Source organism: Bacidia gigantensis (assembly GCF_019456465.1).
Source record: "Bacidia gigantensis strain McMullin 20006 chromosome Unknown contig_175, whole genome shotgun sequence".
Lineage (NCBI taxonomy): Eukaryota > Fungi > Ascomycota > Lecanoromycetes > Lecanorales > Ramalinaceae > Bacidia > Bacidia gigantensis.
In genome coordinates this window covers 282902-307276 of record NW_025408595.1, presented here as the reverse complement: position 1 = coordinate 307276, position 24375 = coordinate 282902, and the positions used below count along the sequence as shown (strand labels likewise).

Sequence of the window (24375 nt, the reverse complement as noted above, 5' to 3'; positions counted from 1 at the left end):
ACTTATTATATAAAGATAGTCTCGAAAGAGACATTGCGCAAGCTTAAGCTTACACCTTATAAGATGCTTTATATCTAAACCGTTAGCTATAACTTCACGAATATAGTAAATAAGAACTTAGGCTGCCACTTGAACTATGCATCGCCTTCGCAAGTACGGCTGATTGGAAGAATAGCTAAAGAAATGTTGTTGGATGTCATTCATGCCTTAGCTAGGTCTTAATATAAGGACAAGGAGTAAGAGCTGTCTTTGAGTCTGGCGAATTTCAATCGTGCAGCTCATTGTCACAATCTCACCACTTATCTCTCATTCTTCATTCTGATCCGGCAACTCACCCCTCTTTCCCCTCCAGAAAGACTAGCATCTTCCCTCCCTGCCGCAAGTTCTCCGCGTCGACGAGACATGCCTCCTGAGCCTTGATTCTCTTAATATATGCTTTCTGCAACAAAGCAATCTTCTCTCCCAGGACTTTTATATGCGTGGTGTCTTCTTTTACCTCTCTTGGGAGCTCCAGCGGCGAAGTTCCAGCTTTCTTGGACTGAGCCTTCTTCGTCTCCTCAGCGAGTGTGCGAGATTGTTTTAGATAGTCGATCTCTGCCTGCAGTAATTGAATAGTCTCGATAGCGGACTGGAGCCGAACACAAGAGCTCTCATATACGCTTCGGAATTCGGCAAGCATCGTGTAGGCGGGCGTCACGCATGGATTGAGGAGATCGTGTCGCGTTATGGGTACGATAGGGGCTGTAAATGAAATCAGCCCGGCCTTTATCTGCTAAAGGGGCAAGGCGACACGGTATTTTACTTGGGTCACTTGAGTTGGTATTTACGGGGACAGGTATAGGTCTTGATTGCCTCCATGCGGTGGGCGAGCTCCAATACCTGCTCATGGCTTTGATTCGTGGCGAAGACGTTGCGCGCTGGTCGCAATGTTTGAGGGTCTACACAAAGTCTTGCGATTGAATCACTCACGTTTAGAAGCGTATAAAGATTTACTAGGCTTGAGCCACTAGTAGTATTACACGATGTTGGAAGAAGAGAGCAAGCTTCTCAAGAATATACGTCGCTCATAAATCCATTTCCATGTCAATACTGCTCACTTCTTTCAAAATATAATAGTCTTCACTTCTCCCTTGCCTTTAGTATCAAATATCATGAAGCTATGTTTGTCTGACTTGACTCTCTCTAATACTATTACAAGTGAAGACTTGAGGGATTCCCACCAAATCAGTAAGATAATGTATGAGAATAACTGAAGTGGTATGTCAACTGGATCTTCTGATTGAGAATGCGGAGAGAATTTGGAGGATTAGCAGGCTCTATACATGCGACTCTACTCTTGAACGAATCTTGGGCCCGACAGCTTGGCTGTTTGTGATTAGTGCTGAATGAGGCGTCAATTGATTGACAAATACCAGTGGTCTCACATCTATATTCCATTTCAGCACTCTAGTCCTCTGATCCAGACCACACCACAGCGAATATTCCCGTCAGGAGCCCAATTGCAGATCGCAACCACATCTTTCTAAAAAATATATATATAGAGCTAGTTTTCAAACTTTAGGCCTTTAAAGAGCTCTTCGAGATCACAAGCTACTCTGACGACACACGGGGATTTAAGACCCCTCGACAGCGGAGCAGAGCCTTGTAGCAGGTAACAGCAGCATTGACGGTGCCTTAGCAGCACTCGCAAAGAATAATGCAATTAGATCCACCAGACGGCTATGACAAGTCTCGAGCTTACTATTCTAAACCACACGTCATCAATTTATAGTTCTGCTCTTAATGATGCATTTGGATTCGAGCTAGAGGGCAGCGGCCTCGCTATTGAATCAATTCAGCAGCCACAGTCGAATTGAACCCCACATCATTCAAAACAGTAAGAGCTCTTGGAAAGTGCAACTCGTCATGCGTGTGCGCAGTCGAAATTGAAAAAGGCGCACGTTCTAATCCCTAAGCTTGCCCCACACTATATAGTCCTGATGGTCTTCTGGTTCGAATCTCATGAGCAACAGAGTCAGCGTCCCGATGCAGATCTACCGCAGCTAGCTTGATATCGAATCAAGCTCCCACTCAACCCCAAACAACGATAACCTCACCCAATCCCCTCACCTAGTCTCCTCACTATACCTAATCTCTCCGTAGCCCATCAAACCCGCTCATTCTTTTCCTCCCTTAGACACCGCACCCTCAACCTTGCCTCTTAAAGCGCCTTCGACCCTATCCGTGCACCTAGTTCTAGCATCTAGCTAGGCGATCGCTCACAAATGCAATGTACACCCGCTACCTCCTCATGTGGGCCTTGGCGCGCGGCTTACTGCCTCCTTATCGCAGGATCTCTGTGTTAGCGGATGCAAATTCGCCAGATACAGCTCCTGTGGGTTTTGTGGGATGCTGAGAGGGGAGGGACCATGTACTATATGCGTATGTGTAGGGGGAATTCAGAGCAAGCAGCCGCGTATGGCTTTTAAGGAGTGTCCTTTGGGTCTGATCCAGCCATTGGTGTTTACGAGAAGGGCGCGAGTTTGGCGAGGAGGATGTATCTAGATTCAGCAACTTTGTGGTCGTGTTATCAATTCACCAAGTCCTAAGGCGTACAAAGAAAGGTAGATACAAGTGTCTTTCACCCCGCATTAGCTAGACCTCAACATAGCCACGTAGGACTTGAGCTAGCATCAATATATCAACTAGCGAATCTTTGACATCAACCGCGCTCTAGAGGCGACGATTATTATGAAGGTTGACCCGACGCCCACACCCAACTTTAAGAGGGCTGATGTCATATTAAAAATGGTGACGACGTGATTGCAATTTTGAACCAAGAAAGGAGACATAGTCTCGATGAATGCAAAGGTCACAGAAGATATGAAGATTTTGGCGCCTAGGGTATGTCTTCAGCGCCTCTGCAATCTCCTCCTACCTTCGGTCATTATCTTGCTGTTCCATCACCTCCAACCTTTCCTTCGCGGCTTCTAGCTTGTCTTCCGTCGCCTGAAGCTTCTCTTCTGCTGCCTCAAGCTTGTATTCGACGCATTCGAGCTTGTCTTTTGTTGATAGAAGTTGCTCCTTGGCGGCTTCTAGCTTCTCCTCTGTTGCCTCAAGCTTCCATTCTGTCGCATCTACCTTCTCTACTACTACCTGTAATTTTTCCTCCGCCGCCTCAAGCTTCCACTCTACCACCTGTAGTTTTTCTTCCGCTGCTTCAAGCTTCCATTCTACCGCTTCCAGTTTTCCCTCTGCTGCTTGCAACTTCGCCTCTGCAGCCTCTAGCTTCCATTCCGCCACATCGACCTTTTCCTATGCCACTTGCAACTTTTCTTCCGCGGCCTCTAATTTCGCGTCCGCCTCTTTTACCTTCTCTTCTGCCACTTGCAACTTCTCTTCCGCCGCCTCTAATTTCGCATCCGCCTCATCCACCTTCTCTGCAGCCACCTGTAGCTTTTCCTCCGCAGCATCTACTCTTTCTTCTGCCACTTGCAATTTCTCGTCTGCGGCCTCCAGCTTTGTCTCCGCTATTTTTAGCTTCTCCTCATCTAATATAAAGTAAATTCGTGCTGCCTAGCGTGGTTCTCCCTATAATGTTCTTCCGTAAGCTTTCATAATTTCTAGTGATGACTAATGCCATTGAAAATACCTACTACTGGCTCTACTTAATTTGGAGATAGAGAGACGGCTCGATATACTTCCTATAGATTTTTAATTTCAATTCCATAGGTGGTACAAGTGTAGAGTGTTGGACTTGTCCTTTAACACTTTGGTACATAGAACTCTCTAGACCAAAAGAAGTATAACACCCCTATATTCAAACTTCTTAGAGATTTAAAGAATTTCTTTTTTTACATTTTCTATATAATAACTAAATGTCTTATAATTAAGAATTTTATTAAATAGTATTAAATTCTTTTAACTTTTATTTTATTTAAAAGTTTTAATTTCTAGCTTTAATTTAATATTTTATTTCTTAAGTTTAAATTAATATTAATTAAAATAATAAAAGCTTTTAATTAAAAGCTAATATAAATAATATATTAATAAATTATATTTCTTTTATTAATTACCTTAATTAGATTTATAAACTTTATTTACTATTTTAATTGATAAATAGCTAATTAACTAATAAGCTAGTTAATAAGTTAATAAAAAGGCTATATTACTTTATCTTACTCTTATTAATATATCTTTATATTTCTAAATATAAGACTTAGAAATAGTAATAACTTAGAGATAATATTATTAAGAGTATTAATATTTTAAAAATAATAGTATTTTAAGAGTAAGTAAAAGTCTCTTTCTTAATAATAAGTATTTATAATACTAAATTAAGAAAAGTTATATATACTAACCTCTACTCTATTAAATATTATAAAAAGTACTCAGTAAAAGCTTTTTATAAAGTATTTATTTATAAGTTTTAAAAAAACTAATATTATTAATTAAAAAGTAACTTTTTTAAATAATTAAATATTATATTTTAATTTTTATTAATATTTTATAAAAGAATATTTTTAATTAACTTTTATATAGGACTATATTTATTAATATTAATATTAAAGCTTTTAATAGTATATACCTTTGGAAAATTTCTAAAATCTCTAAGAAACTTAAAAATAGTGATAAGTCTAGGCATCGTGATTGACACTTTGCTGTTGTTGTCGTTATGAAATGTTCTTATTGATTTATCTTTATGACATTTGAACCCCGGTCCTGCGCTAGCTCCATCGTGTTCACATTTTCAAGCACTCTTAGTAGCTATGTCCTGACATAGCCTATGTCCTCGTTCGCACACTCGGAGGCATCATGCATATTCTCCCAATGGTCGGTCCACCGTCAAGGCCAAAATCTACTTTGACAGGAAGTTTTAGGATTGTAGGAGTCGCCTACCATCTTTTTCCTATCCTCTCCCAGCCCCACAGTTAGAACTGGCTTCCGTATATAGTATGGGCTCATCTACAACATAGAATCATTGCGTGGGCGATGCTGACCATAATGGCATTATTTACGTAGAAGCTCGGGGACATGGTATGAGGGTTTAGAAGAGGGTTAATACTTGTCGTTTGGGAAGGAGTTCTATATGGGAGCTTTCAACTCTCGATTATGGATATGACAGATGAAAGAGGCTCATATCTAGAGGTGTAGCAATTGAATAGCGGAAGATCAAGATGCTGACGAGAGAAGCTATTGATAGCTAATAGATAACAAAGCCTACGATTGCTTCCGGGACGCGAAGGAAGCGAGGACGCGCAACGCTCCGTCGGAGATATGCATAGAGGCTATCGCTGCTGTGGTTTCTGGGAACAAGCCTAAACACCTTGAGATGTTGAAGTACGAGTTTGAATTATGACTAGCAGGGTGATACTGTCTTGAGGCACTGGGCATCCTAAGGATCATAGAATCCTTTCTCGCGTTTGACGACTGCATAAAGCTCTCTTAGTCCCCTCACGGTAACGATAATCCTGCAGGTCTCCTGTTGGCGAGCGAAATAAGGTGTCCCAGCACCAGAGCGGGATTTATGGACGAGGTACAAACCACTCGACCGACATGTTGCGATGGAGAAGCCGACGTAATCACTAAACGCGTAGAGTTCATTTGACAGTGAGTATCCGAGAGTTGGGTGTTGGTGCCAACGTCATAGGACGATCGCGGTCGGCTATAGGTCACACAGAGGCCCAATAGTCCGATCTTCATCACCATTCTGAACAAAACATCCAGATCTCAACCCCAATGTATAGCCACTTCTTGAAATCGTGAACGATCTGACCAGTGTAAATGCAATGTAGCCTTGATTTTACTCTCTATCTCCACTACCCGAACTTTTTGGCCAGAAAGACACACAAGAGAGAATTCGACGCGAGAACTTTGTCGCTGCTGCCCAGCTTCCACCCATGTGCTTCGGGACCGAGTACACGCAAGACTACTGTTACAGCTGATGGTGGTGTGATGTAGTGAAGATTTCCATGCACAAGATCTAGCCATCTCTTTCCTTTTGCCCATCCCGGATGAATTTTAATCCAGCGGCTTTCAATCGAAGTAGGCAGAGGCATTTGATTTGGGGCGGCTTCACTGGGCTCCGCTGGAAGAAATGTCCTTTTTGGAGTGTCCACCAGGTCATCTCCCTTTTGTTCTCGAGTCCTTAGCAAGCTAGTTGATTTCGCGTACCTCCTCGTTCTCTTTGGAGAAGGCTGTGACCTTGGCCGCCCCCCCGCCCCCAACGAGCTGTTGTCTCATCATACTCCTCGTGCCGATCTACCCCACGAAAAACATGCGTCAGGCCGCCTCATGCTTGGGCGAGCTCTTGAGCGAACCAGGGTCAGCACCAGTAGTATAGTGTCTAGCCTTTCTCGGCTCTTTCTCCGTTGCGCAGTGAAATATTGCTCCAAGCCGTTTCTGAGGTGGCAAATCTTGTGTCCAGAGTAGGGGAATTTGACGCAGAAAGAAATGTCATTGATCTGGTGAGAGGGAGGCACTGGTCAGAAGAGGGTAAGCCAAGTCGCCTGCTCATCGGTGCCCTGCTTTTCACGCTAGCATAGTAGATTGCGAGCGTGAGATTCAATACCCGTTCATGTAATCGCGGACAACTACCTTCACGCTCACTACTTCGCACGACAACATGTGGTACATGAACAGCGCGAGCTAATGTCTTTTTGGCAATTCCTTAGAGCAATTGGCTCCATATTGTAGACACTTCAGTATATGTGAGCCCAATGAGCGCCGAGCTTGCTAGGGATCAGACCCTAGGCTTTGTATAGCACCAATTTCCAGAGAAGGGTCCACCAGCATTGCTATTCTAAATAGAATGAGTTAGGCACATGTCTTAAGTAGCTGAACAGAAACTAAGTAGAAATCTCAGCGGAGAATGGGCTTCCGCTGAAAGACCAGTTGTGCTTCAAGCCTTCTAGCTACGGGAAAAGGTCTTTCCTCTAGACATAAATAATAAAAGTATATATTAAGATGCATCAAGAAATGGGTCCTTTCTCGGGGGATAATAATCGAAATTCAGCGTCGACGTATTTGATAAGAAACGCCAACATTATTCTTTAAGAAATTGCAGCGACGAAACAGCCACTCAACTGGCCTATTGCCAAGCCGAGAGAAAAAAAAGTCCCCGAGGACTTCTATTTCCTCAAAAGACCAATCATCTCTCGCTTCTTTCTAACATGGTATCAAAGCGGCATTTCGCCAGTATGTGTGCGGTAAAGCTCAGTTGTGCACTGTTTGTGACTGATACCGCGCATGCCTAGCATAGAAAAAGACGATTGCGGAAAATATGGAACAGACAAGAGGCTTACATTCCATCTCGGAGCTCCTCAAAAAAAACTATTCACGCCTAACAAGCAGTAAACCAAGTTATCGTCTGGGCAAGCTGATTGATCTAGGGCCCCAACTTCTTTCCCTCCTCCCCCTTTCAAAAATTATCTATTTCCATACTCACGTAGCCACTTTACCCTCCCAGATTCCATAGAACTCAACGACGTATATTCTTTCTTCCTTCTTCTGGTTCTTCATTTGGCCTTTGAAATCCTTCTTACTTGATATAGCGGAGTGCAGCTAGTGTAAGCTTGAGGGATAACCATTTTATGTACGTGTCCATGCAGTACTGGAGTAGCTAGATGCTGCTGAATGTGGTAGGGTAAGAAAAAGTGAAGGAGATGGGACAGCGGCTTCAAGAAGAAACAGGTTTCTTCTACAAAGGCTTTTGATCAAATACAAATGTATTAAACTTCAAGGGAAAAAAGAAAAGTAAGATAGAGGACTGGGGCGCGACGCAAAGATGGAGAGCTGCAAAACACAAGGAGACAGCGTTGGACAAGAGCGGACGGCAGGACATGTGTAACAAACAGCCATAGCAGGCAAAAACGTCTACAGATGGAAATGAGCTGGCAGACGTATCTCTCCATTCTTCACAAGCCACACCGCCTGCTTCTCAAAAAGGCCAAAATTGGATACGCCTTACATCGCGCGAGGTATATACCTTGCTAAGGTTAGAGAGTGCCCCTAGCTCGATGCCATTCACATTTTGAGAGCTAGAGCTTGCCTGGTCTTGATCTAGAGCCTGATTACGGCATTGAGCGTCGCTTTCTTCATTCAGTGGGTGGACGCAGCGGCTTACATTGTTGTTACTGGTCTCGGGGTCTGAGTTGGGCACTATGAGGAGAGAGCGCTCCGTGGAAGCATAGGGCTTAAGTTCATTAGGTTGCTGGCCAGCTGATGGTTCATTGGCGTTCTGGATGGCTTTGGCTGCAGCCGCGTCCATTATTTCTCATTCAGTTGAACTTAAGGGCTTGGTTTTAGTCTGAATGGATGCTAATGTTGCCTCTGCTGCGTCAACGAACATAATACTCGCTATCGGTCCTTTTTCTGCCACTAAAGACGATTTTGAAGCAAAGACTGTGTCATTGGGCTGCCCATCAACCGCAGTCTCCTTGGTGGCTACATAAGTCTCCACGTCCATGTCGTTGTCATTGACTTTAGCAAAGTTATGGTCGTCTGGCTCCGGAGATGCTCCAGCTTCCCAAGTCATCAAATTAATCAAATTAACGGAAGAATGGTCCGATATGCTTGCCGTTGAGAGAGTCGGTGACGTAAGAAGCGTTGGGAGTCTTGGAAGAGCATCATGAGACATTATGTGAGTGACCAGTAGTGAACACACAATACTTCCTACCGCAAAGTTCTAAAGCACCCTTTGAGTCGTAGAGATACAGAACGGTTGAGGGCATGCGAGATAGTTGTCAAAAGTTGACAGACAACACAAACTTAATGATGTGATTGAACGCAGAAAGACAAGAGAAATAGGTGAGGAAGAGAAGAGGAACGGAGAGAGAGAAGTTGGTTTCATACTCACTCATTCTCTTTAGCAAACAAAAGATTTCGAGACGCATTCAGGTATCCGTCGATATACATGTAGCGCAGGTGAGGCGATTTTCAGCAAAGCAGTGATACTCTCAACGACACGATTCTTATGACTGACATTGATATTAGACGGCCTTCGGATTATAGGCTAACGAGGGAAGCCTACGTATTAGGCTGTGTTGTAGGCTATGAGGAGCTGGCGAAGGTTTGGAGGGAGCAGAAAGGGAGGAATGTGTTTGGAGGTTGCAACTATTGTGGTTTAGAAGATGAAGAAGAGACAGGATGTTGCGCCGCCTTTATGACTAGAGGCCGCGGCTGTGATCTTCTGAATGGATTGCGTCTCAGTGCGCTTGTGACCATCGTCTTTTAGGTGCGGTCTGCTTTCAAATCGCGAAGTCGTTTGTTTTCCTTATGGCACCGTCCATCTTCAACAACATCTTTACGGAGAAGTCAATACACAATGTCTTTTCCCCCAGCTCCTCCTCGGCTTTGAGTGAATCCCCCACTAACCTCCTACACTATCATATTCCAGCCTAGACCGGCCCACTCTCCATCAGCGCACTCTCCAACATTCGCGCAGTGCAACCCTGCATCTTGGGTCCTCGAAATGAAGGATGTGCTTGAACAACCGCAATCGTGCATACGAATGTGCGACGGTCCCTCTTAGCACTTTGTTATTGCAACACGAAAGGGACTCCGCTTGCATGTTCAGCTGGAGAGTAGCTTGTGTCTGCTTTGTCGTCGCAGTCAATCACAAAGCGCACGCTATCATTCGTGCTCGATGAAAGGGAATGATTATATATAAGTCACACAACGCCTCCAAAGTCAGTGCAATGCACCCTTGCCTAGCCAGCTAGAGCAAGCAAGGCCGGAAGCAGACCCAGGTTTAGAAAAAAAGCCTGAACGACCTCGCAAACCCAGAGGATTCCCACACATCCTGCAGCGCCGCCGATACAGCACCAACAAGGGAAGCTACCGCGGTCAATGTCACGGTTCTCGCAGTCCCAGCTCCACCACGTTCAACAGAGCCCGTTACGTGCTCTTATGGCCAATACAGGCATGAGCTACGAATCAAGGGATCCCCATAGTGGCTTTCATACCTTGAAGCTCGTCTATAGCTGACTGTTAGGTACTGTACCAGATAAGACGGAGGTAGAGCTTGCGCGAAGAGGGCGTACAAAAACACTTTGCAGTTAAGAAGAGCATGAGCATCGTGCATCGAAATTGCTGTATGCATAGACTCACAGGTTCAACCATGACGATGTGGAGAATCTAGTATGCAGTCTTTCCAAACCCTATCATGCTTTCCTAGCATTCCCTACTTTAGCAATCTATCCTGTTCGCCTCCCTAGCAATTCTACGACCGACATCTGAGGTTGCAGCGTGATCGAGAATAATATGGCGAACCATGGCGGTGAGGATAGTAGCGCTGCTGTTTTCTCTCGTACTGTTCACAGATGTCTAGCTAGCCTTTCTCAGATCCGCTTCATCACCAAGGGTTCCGCCCTTTAGTAGATAGTGCCTAGCTCCTAATACTATGAGGGTTCCGACCAGGCAGGGAGCCTAGAAGTTCATACAACGTTTCTGTCTCTTGTCTTCAGGATTGTACCTCTAGTATTCCGCCGTAACTTCTCACGTGTCTTGTCGATTGCACGTCTCGCTGTCGGCGCTGTCCTAGGTTGAAGGTGCAAAATGACTATTTCGACCTCTTAGCCTGTTCAGTCTTGATTTTCCCTCACCCTTCAGAACTACATAGGTGGTTTGGAGTGTCTCTGGTGGCGTAGTGTGGCATTCAGGGAGTAATAAAACTTGCCTAGAGATTCATGCCAAACGCTATTTTCTGGTGACCAAGATCTGATACCTCCAGCGATGCGCCTCTCGCTGACAGATGAGTTCGTCGCCTGACGAAGGCCATTCATAGACATCGGTAACACGAATCTTCTTTACCCGTAAGCAATAAGATTTAAGTCGCCATCCGAGTCAGTCTGCTAAAAACCAACTGGTTTGCTCCATACCCTCGATCTCTTCGCTAATTCAACAGCCTGCTGAGAGCTTGTAGACATTTCAGGTAGGTTCAAAAGGCAAGAAAGAGACTTCGGTTAAGCGTGGACGGCGGAGTCGAGAGATTCCGGCGATTGCAGCGGTTTATGATATAGGAGAAGGGGAGACCGCAAGAGTGAGGGAGGAATTTAACGGCGTCAGATTAGTGTATTGACTGAGTCGCCTTGGGACGCGGGCTCGCAATGTATGCGACTTTGGATCTGTGAAGATATATCAGCCTTAGCTCCAGTACCTAAGAAGTACATAAGGCTCACCAAAGAAGGTGTATACCACGGCCATGTTCAGCGATTTGAATGGCGAGAAACTGATGAAGCTATCAACATGGCAATTACATTTAAATTTTGTCAGAGTCAGTTCTGATGTGTAACCGCTGTAGGAAAATTATACATTGGTCAGCAAGCGGTTGGTGTTCAGCTATGAGACTACGAAGGCCTGCGGCGTGTTTTTCTACACCAGAAAGCTCCTCAGGCAGGAGAGGTGTACCTGAGGCGATGACACACGTCGTCAAGGAATACATCATAATTGTGAGTCAGTGGGAGCTCCACCGTGAGCTTTCGCTACCTAGGGGAGTTGAGGGTAGATGCTAAACGTCCTCAGTCGTTAATTTAAAGCTGATCTTGCTTGCCGTTGATGTAGGTGGGAGAATATGGTGAATCTATTGCCACTGCTGTTGCCGTGAAGGATGGGGTGACCAATTGGTGAGACATCGTTGAGGCGGGGGAAATAACTATGTAATGAGATGTTGGCACAGCGTCCCCAACCCCTTGTCACTTCTTCTAGCAAAGACCTCGCCTATCCACCCCTTTGACTGCAGCACCAACTTCCACAGTTCCGAAAGTTGGAGTATGAACACCGACCTTCGTTCTGCCTCTCTTGATTCAAACCTAGACCAGAAATGATTGATGACGTGAGGACATAATATACACCGGAGACAATGGAGAGCGTTGGTGTCAGGCGTAACCCTCAGGTGACGGAGAGGGCCCTGCTCACTTAAGACTTCGCAACGCCGATTCGGTCTCTCGAGGTGGAGTTTTGATGGAGTTGTTGAGATTCATTGACTGCACGTCCCCTTGGCGACATTGCCGATATCTATTTGTGCCGCTCTAGATAGTTGCGGACCTTTCTCATTCATAACCCATCACATGGGTATCTCCCTCCATTGTGATAAGCTATGCTACGGAGTCAAAATCGGGAGAAAGAAATCGATAGCTGGTTATTAGAGCACAGTGGCCTCAGAATCCACAACTGCTATCGCTCGTATATTGATATCATTGTGGTTGATCTCTTCCCTTGGCACCCCTGCAAAGCCTTGGCGGATTTAGCTTCCGAGCTTTACCCGAATACACGCTAAATGTCGGAGCGGAAAATTGTTAAACCAGGGGGGCTAATCCCTCTCCCGTGAAATTCGGTCCTCAATCCCACAATTAAACCACCATGTAAGCATCGATGCATGCACTTCGCTGCTGATGCAGACCCTCGACTCTTCGTTTCCTCGCTCTTCAAGCTTCGCACTATGTCTGGCCACCAATCAAGGTCAATGGAGCCCCCAGCACTACCCTCACGATCGAACTCCCGCTCCTCCCATTCTTTGAAGCGCAAACACTCGCAGCTGGAGGAAGATGTCGCTAGCAACCCGCGTGTTGGAAGCATATTCTCTGAAGGCGTCAAGGAGCATATCATAGAGTTGTGCAACGATGAGTGCTGGTTCTGTGAAAGCTCCAGCAGGATCGCAGCCCACGTTGTACCACGTCGGTCAGGCTAGGTCTGTACGAGTCTTCTTGCCTCTATATTCTCTCTGACCTTCCTGCAGTTGATCGAGAACCTAAAAAAGAAGGGTCAGGTCGCATTTGAGCGTCTTGAAGATGCAGCCAACGGCGTCGCCCTTTGTCAGCTCTGCCACGCCCAATTTGACAATTTCTATTGTCCCGGCATTACCTTCTTCCCTACAGAAATCGCATACTTCACTCAGTTCGAGGACATCGACTTCAGGCTGCGGAAGGAAATGATAGAGATGAATAAAGAGTGGGCCCCACGCAAGACTCCCAGTGCGGACGATTACAGAAAGCATCAAGTGAAGAGCAAGGCTATCACCTCGTCCCATCCAGGCGGGCTCTACAGACAATTCTTCTTCGAGGACTACTTTCCGAATATTCCTTCAAGAGAGAGGATTCCACCTGGCTTTGTCAAAGATTCTAAGTCTTGGCACGGCTGTCCTGGAGCTGCGTTCGCGAGAACTTTCGAGACCCTGGCCTCTCGCGCGGAGATCTGGCCACCCGACGTTCGCGCAGAGCTTTCCGATTTAGTTACACTCTACGCCGATCATGAACGAGAACTGCGGGAACTCGAATCCAAACTCAACATCACTTCGACTCCAAAACGGCGGCCCCATCCCCTTCGTCGCCCTTCCTCCGCTTCAAACGACGGCAGTTCAGAAACCAGCCACAAAGCCCTTCCTGATGGCCCACAGCGTCAAGCAGGCCCTGCGAGTAAGGAGAGAGCAGGCCGGGGTGCGCAAGGCACAGGGCAAGGAGAGAAAGGGGACAAACAACAACGAACGAAACGAGCCGCCATCTGGGGCTCAGAAGAAGAGGAGGAGGAGATGCTCTCCAAATATGAAGACCTCGACTCAGAAAGCCAGGCTCAGATCGACTCCGAAAGCCACTGGGCCATGCGCCGCAGCAAAAGAGCTCGAAAGGGCTTGGATTGGAAATGGGGGCCCGATACGCCGGCGGAGTGGAGGGTGCAATGGTACCGCAAGGTGCAGGATATCTCCCGGCCAGATGTACCTAGGCTGGAGCATGCATGTACGGAGCAGAAGGGGGGGCGGATTCTTACGCCTTTGGAAGAACTGGGGCGGCTGGAGAAAGGGGAAGTGGGGATTGCGCGGATTTCGCCTCCGCCGAGCACTACCTGAATGAGTTATGGAGAACGGGGCTGTCGGGGATGTAGAGAGCTGCTGCGCTAGGTTGTGAGCGGGGCTAGGCGGCCGAGCACCCTTGATGATAATGCATAGCGAGGTTGTAGGGTGATGGTGCATGAAAGAACGTGCCTAGTCTAAATGTTGACGAGATAGAGAAGCGATGAAGCCCCCGATGGGCGGGGTGTTGGGCCTTCTGCGGCCTTACACACGTCGCAGACAATTACGGTCAGGGAAATCGTCTGTCTGGTAAATCAGTCGAGGACTGCACTACGTGACTTCTCTTCCGAACTGAGAATCTCAACTCCCGCCGGCTTTTCACAAGACCAGAAAGGCTAGGAAAGCATTGATGAATAGGTCGGTGGCAAGACCGCCGTCTTGCTGATCACTGAAGCTATCGCAGAATAAGGCTATAGGTGTGGGATCAGGAGATGATTGCGACAGCAGGTCTAGAACGCCCACCAGGCTCGCTATTTCCCCATTCGGCCATTCAGCCCTTGCTGGTCACAATGTGGCTTGCGCCGGCCAATACAGCATGCAGACTCAAGCCACCTTCTTCTCCCACTTCTTCGTCTTCTTCTTATCAGACAGCCAGTAGTGATACACTATGGAACGACTAACAACTTCACCACTACCTTACTGGCACAACCCACAACGGTCTCGCCCAGCCCGCTGTCACACGGGTCTGCCCTTAACTTATTCTGGTAGGATGTTTGTCGTCGATGTCTGTGCGCCTACTATCCTACTATCCTACATGTTATCACATGCATCTTGTGGCTTCAAGACGCCGAGCAATCTACCAATCAATATCAATGCGACCATATCTCCCGAGTCCAGACACTCGATGGTCCCCTATTCAGCTCGTCGCTGCTCAGCCATTCAGGTGGCAAATGGTCCATGTCAAGCATCTAGATTGTCGACAACCACCACGTGCGACCAATCTTGTCAGAGCTCCCTGATGGACCGTCGTTATGTCTTCAATCGGTCGATATGGGTGACCCAACTTGGGGGTGTCCAAGTACCTCGCGGCCATTGATCGCCATATTTCAACGGCATGCCCTCTCTCTGAAAGCAAGTGCCCATCTTGATCCCTTCCCTCAAAGCCACGACCACGTCTGCAATGGCACAACCATCTGCATCGGAGGCTTTCAAGCCTTCCATCACCGAAGAGAAGTCATATTCCACCACCACCACCACATCAACAGTCCAAGAACTGAAATCCTCCGACGCCGCCACAGAGAGCCAGAAACCAGCTCCCAAAATCCAAGGCGCTTTGCCCGACCTCTTCCTTGGGGCTCTTCTGCCCTGCGTGCCGGTAGTCTTGGTAACAGCCTTACTACTCACTCTGATCTTCCGAAATCGCGTCAACCTGGACCAAGGATGGCCACTCCTCCACGCGCCGACCCAAGAAGACATCTACGACCCCAACATCTTCAAAGCAGCTCTCCAGATCAAACAATCTGGTGGTCACCCTGCCTACTATATCCGCTTCAATCCAGCTGTGCTTGCAGCGATCGCATCATGGACAAGCAAGATAATACCATTCATCACCAGCTCGTCCATGGCTGTTATTGCCTTCTTCGCTGGCCGTCGCATCCTCAACGCGACGAGGGATAAGAAGCCAGGCGAGCTGCCAACACCTCATCAGATGTCCATCTTGATCAATTTGCTTGGGGGAGCTGATGTCAAGCCTCTGTGGGACACCTTTGCGTACCGGCTGGAGAACCATGAGCGCCTGGTCCAGCCTATACCACTCGCTGCTAGTGCACTCAGCTTTATTGTCATCATTACGTGAGGCCTCCTTGCGCCACTAATTCATTCAATACGTGCTGATAAATTCGTGTTGGCAGACTCCTCATTGGCGCAGCAGACACATGGTTTGCAGCCTCGACAAAGCCGATGAACGTCGAACTCCTGACTCGCCACCTGCAACCCAACAATACCTTTGGGCGTGAACTGAATCCTGCAATGTGTGGAGGAAATATCTGGGAGAAAAGGCCATGCCCATCCAATTCACAAACCCTCTGCAACTACCCATGCAGCATTGATCATTGGAACTTTACATCCGAAGGGAGTTTCTCAGTGAAGGAGGGCATCAAGGCAGCTCAGTCAGCCGCAGAGACCCTCCTTGGCAACTCATACGTGAACCAGATACAAAACACCTCATATGGTGCATATCAGCAGGCTCCTCAGCAGTACCACTATCTTGCAGACGTCGGTACTGGACAAATGCTCGACTTCATGGCGAATACTTCTGCTGTCAGCACCCAGTGCAAGGTAGCAACGCAAGACTGCCAGATTGAAAGGAACAAGGATGGGTTCTCTTGTTATGGCTACACCTCGCCATCATTCACCTTCCAAGGAGATGTCGGCTTTGATCCTGCAATGGCAGCCGCTCCGAGCAACATGTCTGCGACTGGCATTCAGTTCTTCAAAGACGCTGCATTGCAGTCGCCCATCGGCCTCGGAAACCAGACAACCGAACTCTTCAGCGTCCAAAATCCGATCCACTTCCTCACCTGGTCCAAAGGCTTTCCGCCCATTGACACCATAACGCAAACCTTCGACGCCATGAAGCAGGGCAAATACCTCCAGCTCTCCTCATCCGGCGACAACATCTTCATTCTCAACTGCACGGCCAGCATCTATACCACTATCTACGCCTGGGCCAACGGCACCATCCTCGCCGCCAACAACACCTCCGGCTTCTACCCCACTCTAGCCTCCCCAGACTACGGCGCCATCTACTCCGCCCCCTTTGCCATCAATTCCGCCCTCGGGCACCTCGCCCTCCAAGACGCCGCCGCCCTCGCAGCCTACAAGACCACCCCACAAGACATGGCGGACAAATTCGCGGATGAATTCTCCCGCGCCGCTGTCGCGCTCACCGCAGGCATCATGCAGCCCTCCGTCAACATGCTCGAGCAATCCCGCAACAACACCGAGCTCCTCACCCGCGTGCCCAAGATCCCGCTCTACTTCCTCATCAGCCTCAAAGCAGTCTACGCTCTCGGCTCCGTCGCCGTGGCTGTGCTAGCGTGGGTATTGACAGACCCTCGTGAGGCACAGGAAGTCAAGGCGAGGTTGACGGTGGATGGGCTGATGAGCGGGTTCTTAGAGCCCACGGAGAGGCAGGAGAAGGCCGTGGAGAAGGTTAAAGAGATATACGGGGAGCATGATCAGTCCAAGACGGAGGAGGAAAAGAAGGAGGAGGTGAGCAAGGTGGGGATACAGCAGACGGATAAGGGAGGATGGGTGTGGGTTGCAGGGAGTGTTTTGAAGGAGGTTTGGACGGGGTTTGGGGTCGGTGGGGTGGTGAAGGGGGAGGTGGCGGGGGCGGTGATGAGTGGGAAACTGGGGTAGCCGTCCACAGCTGAACTATTGTATCAGCCTTATCCTTTGCGTTGGTCGTGGTCAATAGCGACCAGCGGTCTCATCTAGCCGCTTTGTTCTCGCATTGACCTTCTCGTTGGCGAGGCCGAAGGCCATTCTATTCTTGGATCTGGCTTTGATATCCCATGGAAGGTACTTCAAGCCAGTCTACCTTTCCAACTTTTTTCTCCTTGTAAAGCACAGACAAAAGACTGTAACCAATCAATTGACTGACACACGGATTTATAAGCCTGAATTCTCCGAGATACTCCTGCCAAGCTGACGTTATACCTGGATAGGAAGGTCGCAAGAAACAACCGCTCGATGTAGCAAGGCAAGGTGCTGATTGCGGGGGTCGATCCTACGTTTTAGCCTTGTCAATCTTTCTTCAGCACTAGGTCTCTGTCTTTTGCGTAGGCTTTTCATCTTTCTCTGTGGGTGTTCACGGTAGCAAGATCGCAGAAAGCTACAAGAGTACGACCGAGATGCATCCAAAGATAACTGCGCAGCTTCAAGCCAGAGTAGAAGTAGTCGGACAAGAAGTCTGATCGCACGAAGCCACCACCACCATTGGTAGGATTTATGGGTAGGGGATGGCCATCACTTGGAGGGCGATATCTTACTTGCATGTGCCATGCTGACATTGCCTATACTCATTCTAAGCGTCACTGTGATCTGTCTAGGCCACATCCACGAAATACCCAACCATCATCCACGATACTCAGCCAAGAAACAGCCCGACTTACCACTAGGGTCGGCGTACTATGTGGATTTTTTAGCCACACTGTTCATCTTTATTGCCTTGATATCCTCTATGTTATCGAGTATCGACGCTGCTCATCTCACCTGCGATGGTGCTATTCTCCTATCCATTAGCACTGACCCTTGCTAGGAGCTCCGACCAAGAAGAAACCCCTAGACCACTTTCTCCCTATCAACTGGATCTGCTGATCAGGTTGATTGAGTCTTCTGTGATGGCGGTGTGGTCATACCTGATATATGTGCGGAAGTCCAAGGGGATATCTGTCGTCCCGGCATTGGCGCAAGCGCTCTTCATGGTGCTGGGCTTTGATCCTTCTAGTGTGAGTGACCATGACGGTTAGTAATTGTTTCAGCTTGAGGCTGACAACGCGCATTTGTTTCTAGTGTTCTTGTAATTCTCACCGACGCGTAGTTGGATAAGGTGGGTGTTGGGCTTACCAGTGCTGCTACCAAGCTAATGCCATGTGCAATAAGACTACAGCATTTGTAGGCTATACCCAGCACATCGATGTAGAGAGCCCTTCCTCTGATTTTACTCCTGGACGTGGCTTCCCTTTCTCACGTCTCAACAGGGCATCTGGGGACGGTATGCTTAACGAATTGTTTAGCTATGACATGCAGAAGTCACCCAGTGACGATAAAACAACTCTGGACGAAGGAGAGGCTACTGCTACACAAAAGGATACGTCACAAGTCAACCGCATTCAAGTGAGCAATGGAGAAACAGTACTTGGCCCTCAGAACCCTCCACTGGATCTGAGTATGAGGCTTCAGGCATTGGCTTAGATATATCTTGTCAGATGGTGACGGATCTTTGTACAGGGTTCCAGAACTATACTACCCAGGTCAAATGTAACATTGATGAACTGGGCGTTTTTGTCAATACAAGTACAATCCCGGGACAGTCTGGATCAACTCCTAAATTAATATTCTATGTCGATGGCACCAAACAGCTTCACAATGATGAATTGGCCAGTATAACGTCGCAATTGGAATTGAGCTTGGAGTTTTTCTTACGACCAGACCAGGTATCAAGTACTGTCCGGATGGGTGGGGGAGACATTTTCAAGAGCCTTGGTCTTTAGAACATCAGCATTGAATATGGCGGAGGGGTGCTGTTGTGCAAGACGAACCTCTCGCAAGGGGTAAGTGAAGCGATATCCGAGACGTTTTCCTCGCCCTGCTGACAACGAGATGAGAATTGTTCCATGTCTAGCGGTACCATGACTACGTAAGCCACAAAGCTACTCAATGATAGCGCAGCACAGGTCTTTGCAGGTCCTCTTAGTGCACCGGACGGAACCGTGATCAATCTTGATCAAGAGATAACACAGACTGCAGCTGTTGCCCAAACAGCTTAAGAAATGGCCGATTAATTCGCAAGAGCCTGGGACCGTATCGCTGTCTCAATGCCGGCTGGGATACTGGCGCAACGTCCACCTACCAAAGTCACGCGAAGAGCATAAACTCCCACCACATGAATTCCGATAGCGCCCTTTTATGCCTTGATAGCCTTGAATCTTGTGTATGTTATTCTTGGTGTTGTCCTCACTATCTTAGCACTCGTATCTCTCCGGAAGGGGAAGTGCATCAGAGATGCTTAGGCACGACTCTGTGCCACCGCGTTAGTGGCTGAAAGCTTTGAGAACCCTGCACTTGGCGATGACGCCGACTGCGTGGAGCAGCTTTTCGCGGCAAACAAGGATAGCTCTGGTGTATCGGGATGAAGTTGCCGGGCGACGCTACAAGCCTCTTGCCTGAAGATCTTAGACTGGATGTACAATCGTAGTCTACAGAAACTGCCCTTTGTTTCCTGACCGAATCTCGTCTTATACTTAAGAAAGAACATTGAGAACAAGTGCAAACATCAAAGTTCGCCAGTGCGAGGGTCTCTCGTTTCTCGTTCTTATCCCAAGTCTTTACACTAGGCTTTCCCTACAGCATGAAAGCAATGTTTCGACAGCGGGTTGGGGATGCTTGACATGGCCTCCTTGGGATTATGAGTGGTGCGAGTGCGGTCACAGAGGAAAGAAGGCAGACCTGGTGGGCGGCTTCATCCGTCAAGAGGGTGAACAAAGGGAGAGATTGGATTCACAGGAAGGTGTGGGAGTGCGGAGGTTGGGCAAGCTGGGATTGGCCTCATGTGGAGGATGGGTCGGATGTAGGGAAGTGAATCCCTTACACCATGGAATAAGGACCATTCTTTCCTCCCGTCCCTTAGTTTGATCTGCCACTCCGACATACTCTGCTCTTGATCGCAGTACCGCCGTTTATTAGGCCGCAAAGCAGAATGCGTGTTGAGACGATAGAAGTCGTCCTCTCCATCCTTGCGGAGCACCAGTCCACGCCTTTCTCTCTGCGCCGTCTTTCTCCCTTCCCTCTTTTCAACAGCTCCATCATGTACTTTATGTTCACATGCTCTTCTTGCTCGGTTGATCCACATTCTTTTCCTAAGCCTGATCCGCAAAGTTTTCCTGTGAGGCGCCAATTACTTGTACGTATGGCCGGTAGTCTGTGTCGTGGGATTTAGCACGTGGCAGACTATCAGAGCCAGGATACTATATGGCCAAACGGCTCTTTCTAGCTGTTGTGGTCGAGGGAGAATGACAGGTTGGATTCGTCAAGGAGGGTATCGAGATTGCGGACACGCTGCACCACGTTCCCCTCTACGCAAGGCGTGATGCGTGGGCGAGAGAGCTACATTGACCTTATCCGGCATTGTCTGCAAGTAGTTTTCCCCCTCGTCGGAGGCGCGTAGTGAGGAGCCTTGAGGTTGCGTGGTGGCATGGCAATGGACGAGCTGCCCGAGAAGAGATGACGCCATTCAGCCCTACGGCGCCTTACTTGGCGCAATGCCTGTACAAACCTTGCGGATTTTGAGTCATAACTAAGTACGTTCGAGTCTGGTCGGGAGATCATTTATCCGATCCGAGAGAGGACATGGCCATTGCGTCTGCACAGCGCTCAAGCTCTTTGGTTGCAATCTCTGCACTAGACACTGACGGATCCACCAGGGGCAATGTCACACTTACGGAGGCGCTTGTACGCTGCGGCGCTCCGGCAACATGGTGATGAAAAAAGAGTCTGTTGGCCTTACAGAAAGCCTGACAAGGCAGAACCTGTTAGCGCCAGCCTTACATCATTTAACCCTCGATAAGAGTCATGCTCAGGCGAGAAAGTCTTTTGATCTCCTTTTGAATATCTTGCCTAATCCAATCATCGACAGAAAGCAGTGCTGGACAGCGAGCTTCTTCCTTGATCAATGCAGAGTGACACGGCGCAGCAGCCAATAACGTCAGGTAATGACCATGAGCAGGTGAAGGAGAAGATGCATGACCCTCCAGATATTCCACCGAACACAGAGCACGTAGATCTGTCCTCAACTATGGCACATACGCAGAGCGCAGCCCAAGATTGGCGATCACCAGTGATGATGCTCGCGACGTTTTTTCTCGGCGTAATCCTAGCCTTCTCCCTCCATGGCTACTACACCAGACTAGATGGGAAGAGAGTTGGGAAGGCGGAGCAGCAGCAGAACGCACTGAGGTGATACTCTTGCTTTCTCATCGCCTCGACAGCATGATCTCACTGTGAATGAGCCTCACTCAATGATATCCAGGGTTGGAACCCTTCTCGCATACTTGACGTCGGCAAGCCTAGTCGGTTCTGTATCTATCAGCTACAGTCAGTACCTATGGAAAACCATCAAACGGACCGAGAATACGGTCAAAACAATTGATGCTGCGTTTGACGCATTGCACTCATTGCTTTCGTTCCTTAATCTCGAGGTCCTATCCAAGTTTGGTTTTGTCTCATTCATCGCTATCATTGCATGGTAAATCCCCCAAGCAAGCCCGTTACGTCATGACTGATAGGTTCGGAAAGGTGTCTACCATTCTCGACGGTAATCACCCCAGCCACCTTGAACGTGCGAATCATTTCCCACCCTAGTACGCAATTGATGGACGTCCCCGAGCTTCAGATATCGAATTATACACAGTTCCGAGAATTTGCATATACTGTAGCTGCAAATGGCAATGACTTACAAAAGTTCCTCGGTCCACGAACAGTCCTCGTTCGCCTTGCGACGGCAACAGCTAGCACTGGACAGATCCTACAATTACCGTTCCCACTTACCAATGCAACTTACAGTCAAACATTCTTTGCGCCATTTGTCAGATGCGAGAATGCTAATGCTACAGTCGCCTCTCAGATCGATACTGTAGCTGCAAGACTAAAAAGTGATTTGGACCCAACGATTAAAGAAATATCGAACCACTATTTGGCCTTTGTGCCCGCCCTTAGTAATACTACCTCCTTCATCCCAGAAATCCAAGCAGCGGACCTCGCGGATCCTAACGGAGCTGTGAACGCCTCAAATCAAGTCTGGGTTCGCTTTGCACGCTCAAACAGCGGCGACGGCAGTATCGATGTCTCACAAGAAGAAAATCACCGCTATTTAGTCTGCACGCTTCGTAATGCATCTTACCACGTCAGATTTACTTGGACGAATGGCAAACAGGCCATTGACATTCTGGACCAGGAGGTAGAAAACTTTGTGACTTACGCCACGAATGTCACGTTCTCGTCCAGCGATGAAGCAAACATAGCTTACTCGGCATTCATGTGGGCTCTGAGTACACAGATTGTCGGTCAATTATCATTTTATCAAGACGTTGGCACGAATGATACCACGCCAGCGGATACCAATGCGAACAGAACTTATAGCCTTGTCTCTACAAACCTCAAGCAGACAAGTCTCATCGGCAGTTCAGACCTGAATAGTTTTTTCTTGAAAAACCACGCCCTCGGAATAAGTGGAAGGCCTTCTGAGCCATTCAGTCCCCAGCGCCTCCAGGACATGGACTTTGCAAGGAACAGGACGCTAGACGTTATGATTGAGGAGCTATCCGTCAACATGACGATAGGTCTGCTTTCAAATCCCAGATTCATGTAAGTATTTCTTTCTTTTGGCTCCTGGGATCTGTGTGTGGTCTAACAAGCCTGCACTGGCTTCAGACGGACCGTCTCAACGAATGTCACGACGAATACTCCACAGAATATCTATGATTACCACGCTCGTAATCTCGTTATCACATACGGCATCGGAATTTTCTTCTCGCTGGTAGCTGTCATCTTGGGTCTGCACGCTTTTCGGACGAACGGTGTAAGTTATAATACGTCTTGGTGGACTATCGTAGCCACAACGCGAAACCTCCATTTCGCAGACATTGGCATCCCGGGAAGACTGGATGCGTTACCACAGGACAGGGCAGTCGCTGCTACAGTGGCGAGATTCGGAGACGATGGCTTCCGATTCGTATTGGACGATCATTAAGGCGACCTACTGTCACCTAATACTTCTCTTGAGCTATGGCATAGATAATGCATTCCGCATGCTATAGGACTTTGCACCAGTGAGACAGATCAGATGGAGAAGTTTGATCGAAAGGCTCCCTTGAGCCTTGTAAGGCATTTTCAAATGCACTACAAAGAGACAGCAGCGAACGTAATCGTCAGTCTTCGGCCACATTCCCGCCCTCCTCACCACCTACATCCCCTCCATCGTCGCTCCCCGGATCCAGACTCCCCATTGCTTCGTCCCCACCACTGCTCTCCTCATCCTTTATCATATCCTCATCGTCCTCGTCGTCCTCTCCCTCCTCCTGGATTGGCGCCATTCCAAAGCCCTGCTCTCCTTGTCCTACGTGTTGTCAGTCAGCTTCCCCATCTCAATCGACCGTCTTGATATACATACGTTCCGTGTTCCCATGGTGCCGCGCATTGCGACCGACTCGGGAGTCCAGCGACTCCGTCATCGCGCTAGTCCTTCGTCTTACGACGGTGTGATTTGCTATATCAACAAAAGTGGCTAGTCGAGCCAACTGCTCGTCTTCGTTCGCCGCGTCGGCTACTTCGATACTTTGAACTACAGTGGCGGTGTCGGTGTAGGGGGAGGGGAGGGTTGAACCGTGAGTGTCAACTTGTGAGAAAGCTCCAGATGGGATTGCTAAGCTCGTGGACGAGTTCGCAGTAAGGCCGGTGGTGAGAGAGGGGGGCGTGGTGTCTGCTGAGCGAGTGTATTTGTGTCAGCATCAATTATTATTCTCATTATGCCCCTGCTGCGGTGATGACCAGCGAAGCCGAGTGAGTGAAAAGACGGTAACAAAAACATGACATACTGTTCGCGAGAGAGCGTTTGGCTCTTTTCGCAATTTCTTGGAGGTGTCAGCATCATAATTGAAGGCGAAGGGTGCCATTTCAGTACGTTTAGCCCGCCTTGATTCCCTCCGCAGCTCACGATACTTGGCACGGTCGGCAGCCTCACGGTCTATCTGTGTCTGCCTCTTCGTCTTATTCTTGGACATTTTCTTCTTGTTATTCGACATTCCGTTACTTAAAATCAAGTTGTTTCGGGA

At 48.1% G+C, this 24375-nt stretch overlaps 7 protein-coding genes across 7 annotated transcripts; 4 read left to right on the top strand and 3 right to left on the bottom strand.

Moving 5' to 3' along the window:
• Positions 1-331: 331 nt before the first annotated feature.
• On the bottom strand, positions 332-858 carry KY384_002897 (uncharacterized protein; the record flags this gene model as incomplete). Its single annotated transcript, XM_044811419.1, has 2 exons — positions 332-741; positions 828-858. 2 exons carry the CDS (start codon positions 856-858, stop codon positions 332-334), a joined length of 441 nt encoding a protein of 146 aa, XP_044671695.1.
• A 2055-nt stretch (positions 859-2913) lies between these two features.
• On the bottom strand, positions 2914-3294 carry KY384_002896 (uncharacterized protein; the record flags this gene model as incomplete). The annotated part of the gene is made up of 1 exon (XM_044811418.1): positions 2914-3294. A coding segment is annotated over one exon (381 nt), but the record flags the coding sequence as incomplete, so codon positions are not given.
• A 9305-nt stretch (positions 3295-12599) lies between these two features.
• Positions 12600-13819, top strand: KY384_002895 (uncharacterized protein; the record flags this gene model as incomplete). The annotated part of the gene is made up of 2 exons (XM_044811417.1): positions 12600-12671; positions 12716-13819. The coding sequence occupies 2 exons, from the start codon at positions 12600-12602 to the stop codon at positions 13817-13819; spliced, it is 1176 nt and encodes a 391-aa protein (XP_044671693.1).
• A 1123-nt stretch (positions 13820-14942) lies between these two features.
• Positions 14943-17185, top strand: KY384_002894 (uncharacterized protein; the record flags this gene model as incomplete). Its single annotated transcript, XM_044811416.1, has 2 exons — positions 14943-15613; positions 15673-17185. 2 exons carry the CDS (start codon positions 14943-14945, stop codon positions 17183-17185), a joined length of 2184 nt encoding a protein of 727 aa, XP_044671692.1.
• Positions 17186-18249: 1064 nt separating this feature from the next.
• KY384_002893 (uncharacterized protein) lies at positions 18250-18742 on the top strand (the record flags this gene model as incomplete). Its single annotated transcript, XM_044811415.1, has 2 exons — positions 18250-18292; positions 18447-18742. 2 exons carry the CDS (start codon positions 18250-18252, stop codon positions 18740-18742), a joined length of 339 nt encoding a protein of 112 aa, XP_044671691.1.
• A 2476-nt stretch (positions 18743-21218) lies between these two features.
• KY384_002892 (uncharacterized protein) lies at positions 21219-23294 on the top strand (the record flags this gene model as incomplete). Its single annotated transcript, XM_044811414.1, has 4 exons — positions 21219-21502; positions 21642-21791; positions 21842-22909; positions 22976-23294. 4 exons carry the CDS (start codon positions 21219-21221, stop codon positions 23292-23294), a joined length of 1821 nt encoding a protein of 606 aa, XP_044671690.1.
• Positions 23295-23472: 178 nt separating this feature from the next.
• KY384_002891 (uncharacterized protein) lies at positions 23473-24345 on the bottom strand (the record flags this gene model as incomplete). The annotated part of the gene is made up of 3 exons (XM_044811413.1): positions 23473-23660; positions 23715-24023; positions 24135-24345. 3 exons carry the CDS (start codon positions 24343-24345, stop codon positions 23473-23475), a joined length of 708 nt encoding a protein of 235 aa, XP_044671689.1.
• Between the last annotated feature and the right edge of the window lie 30 nt (positions 24346-24375).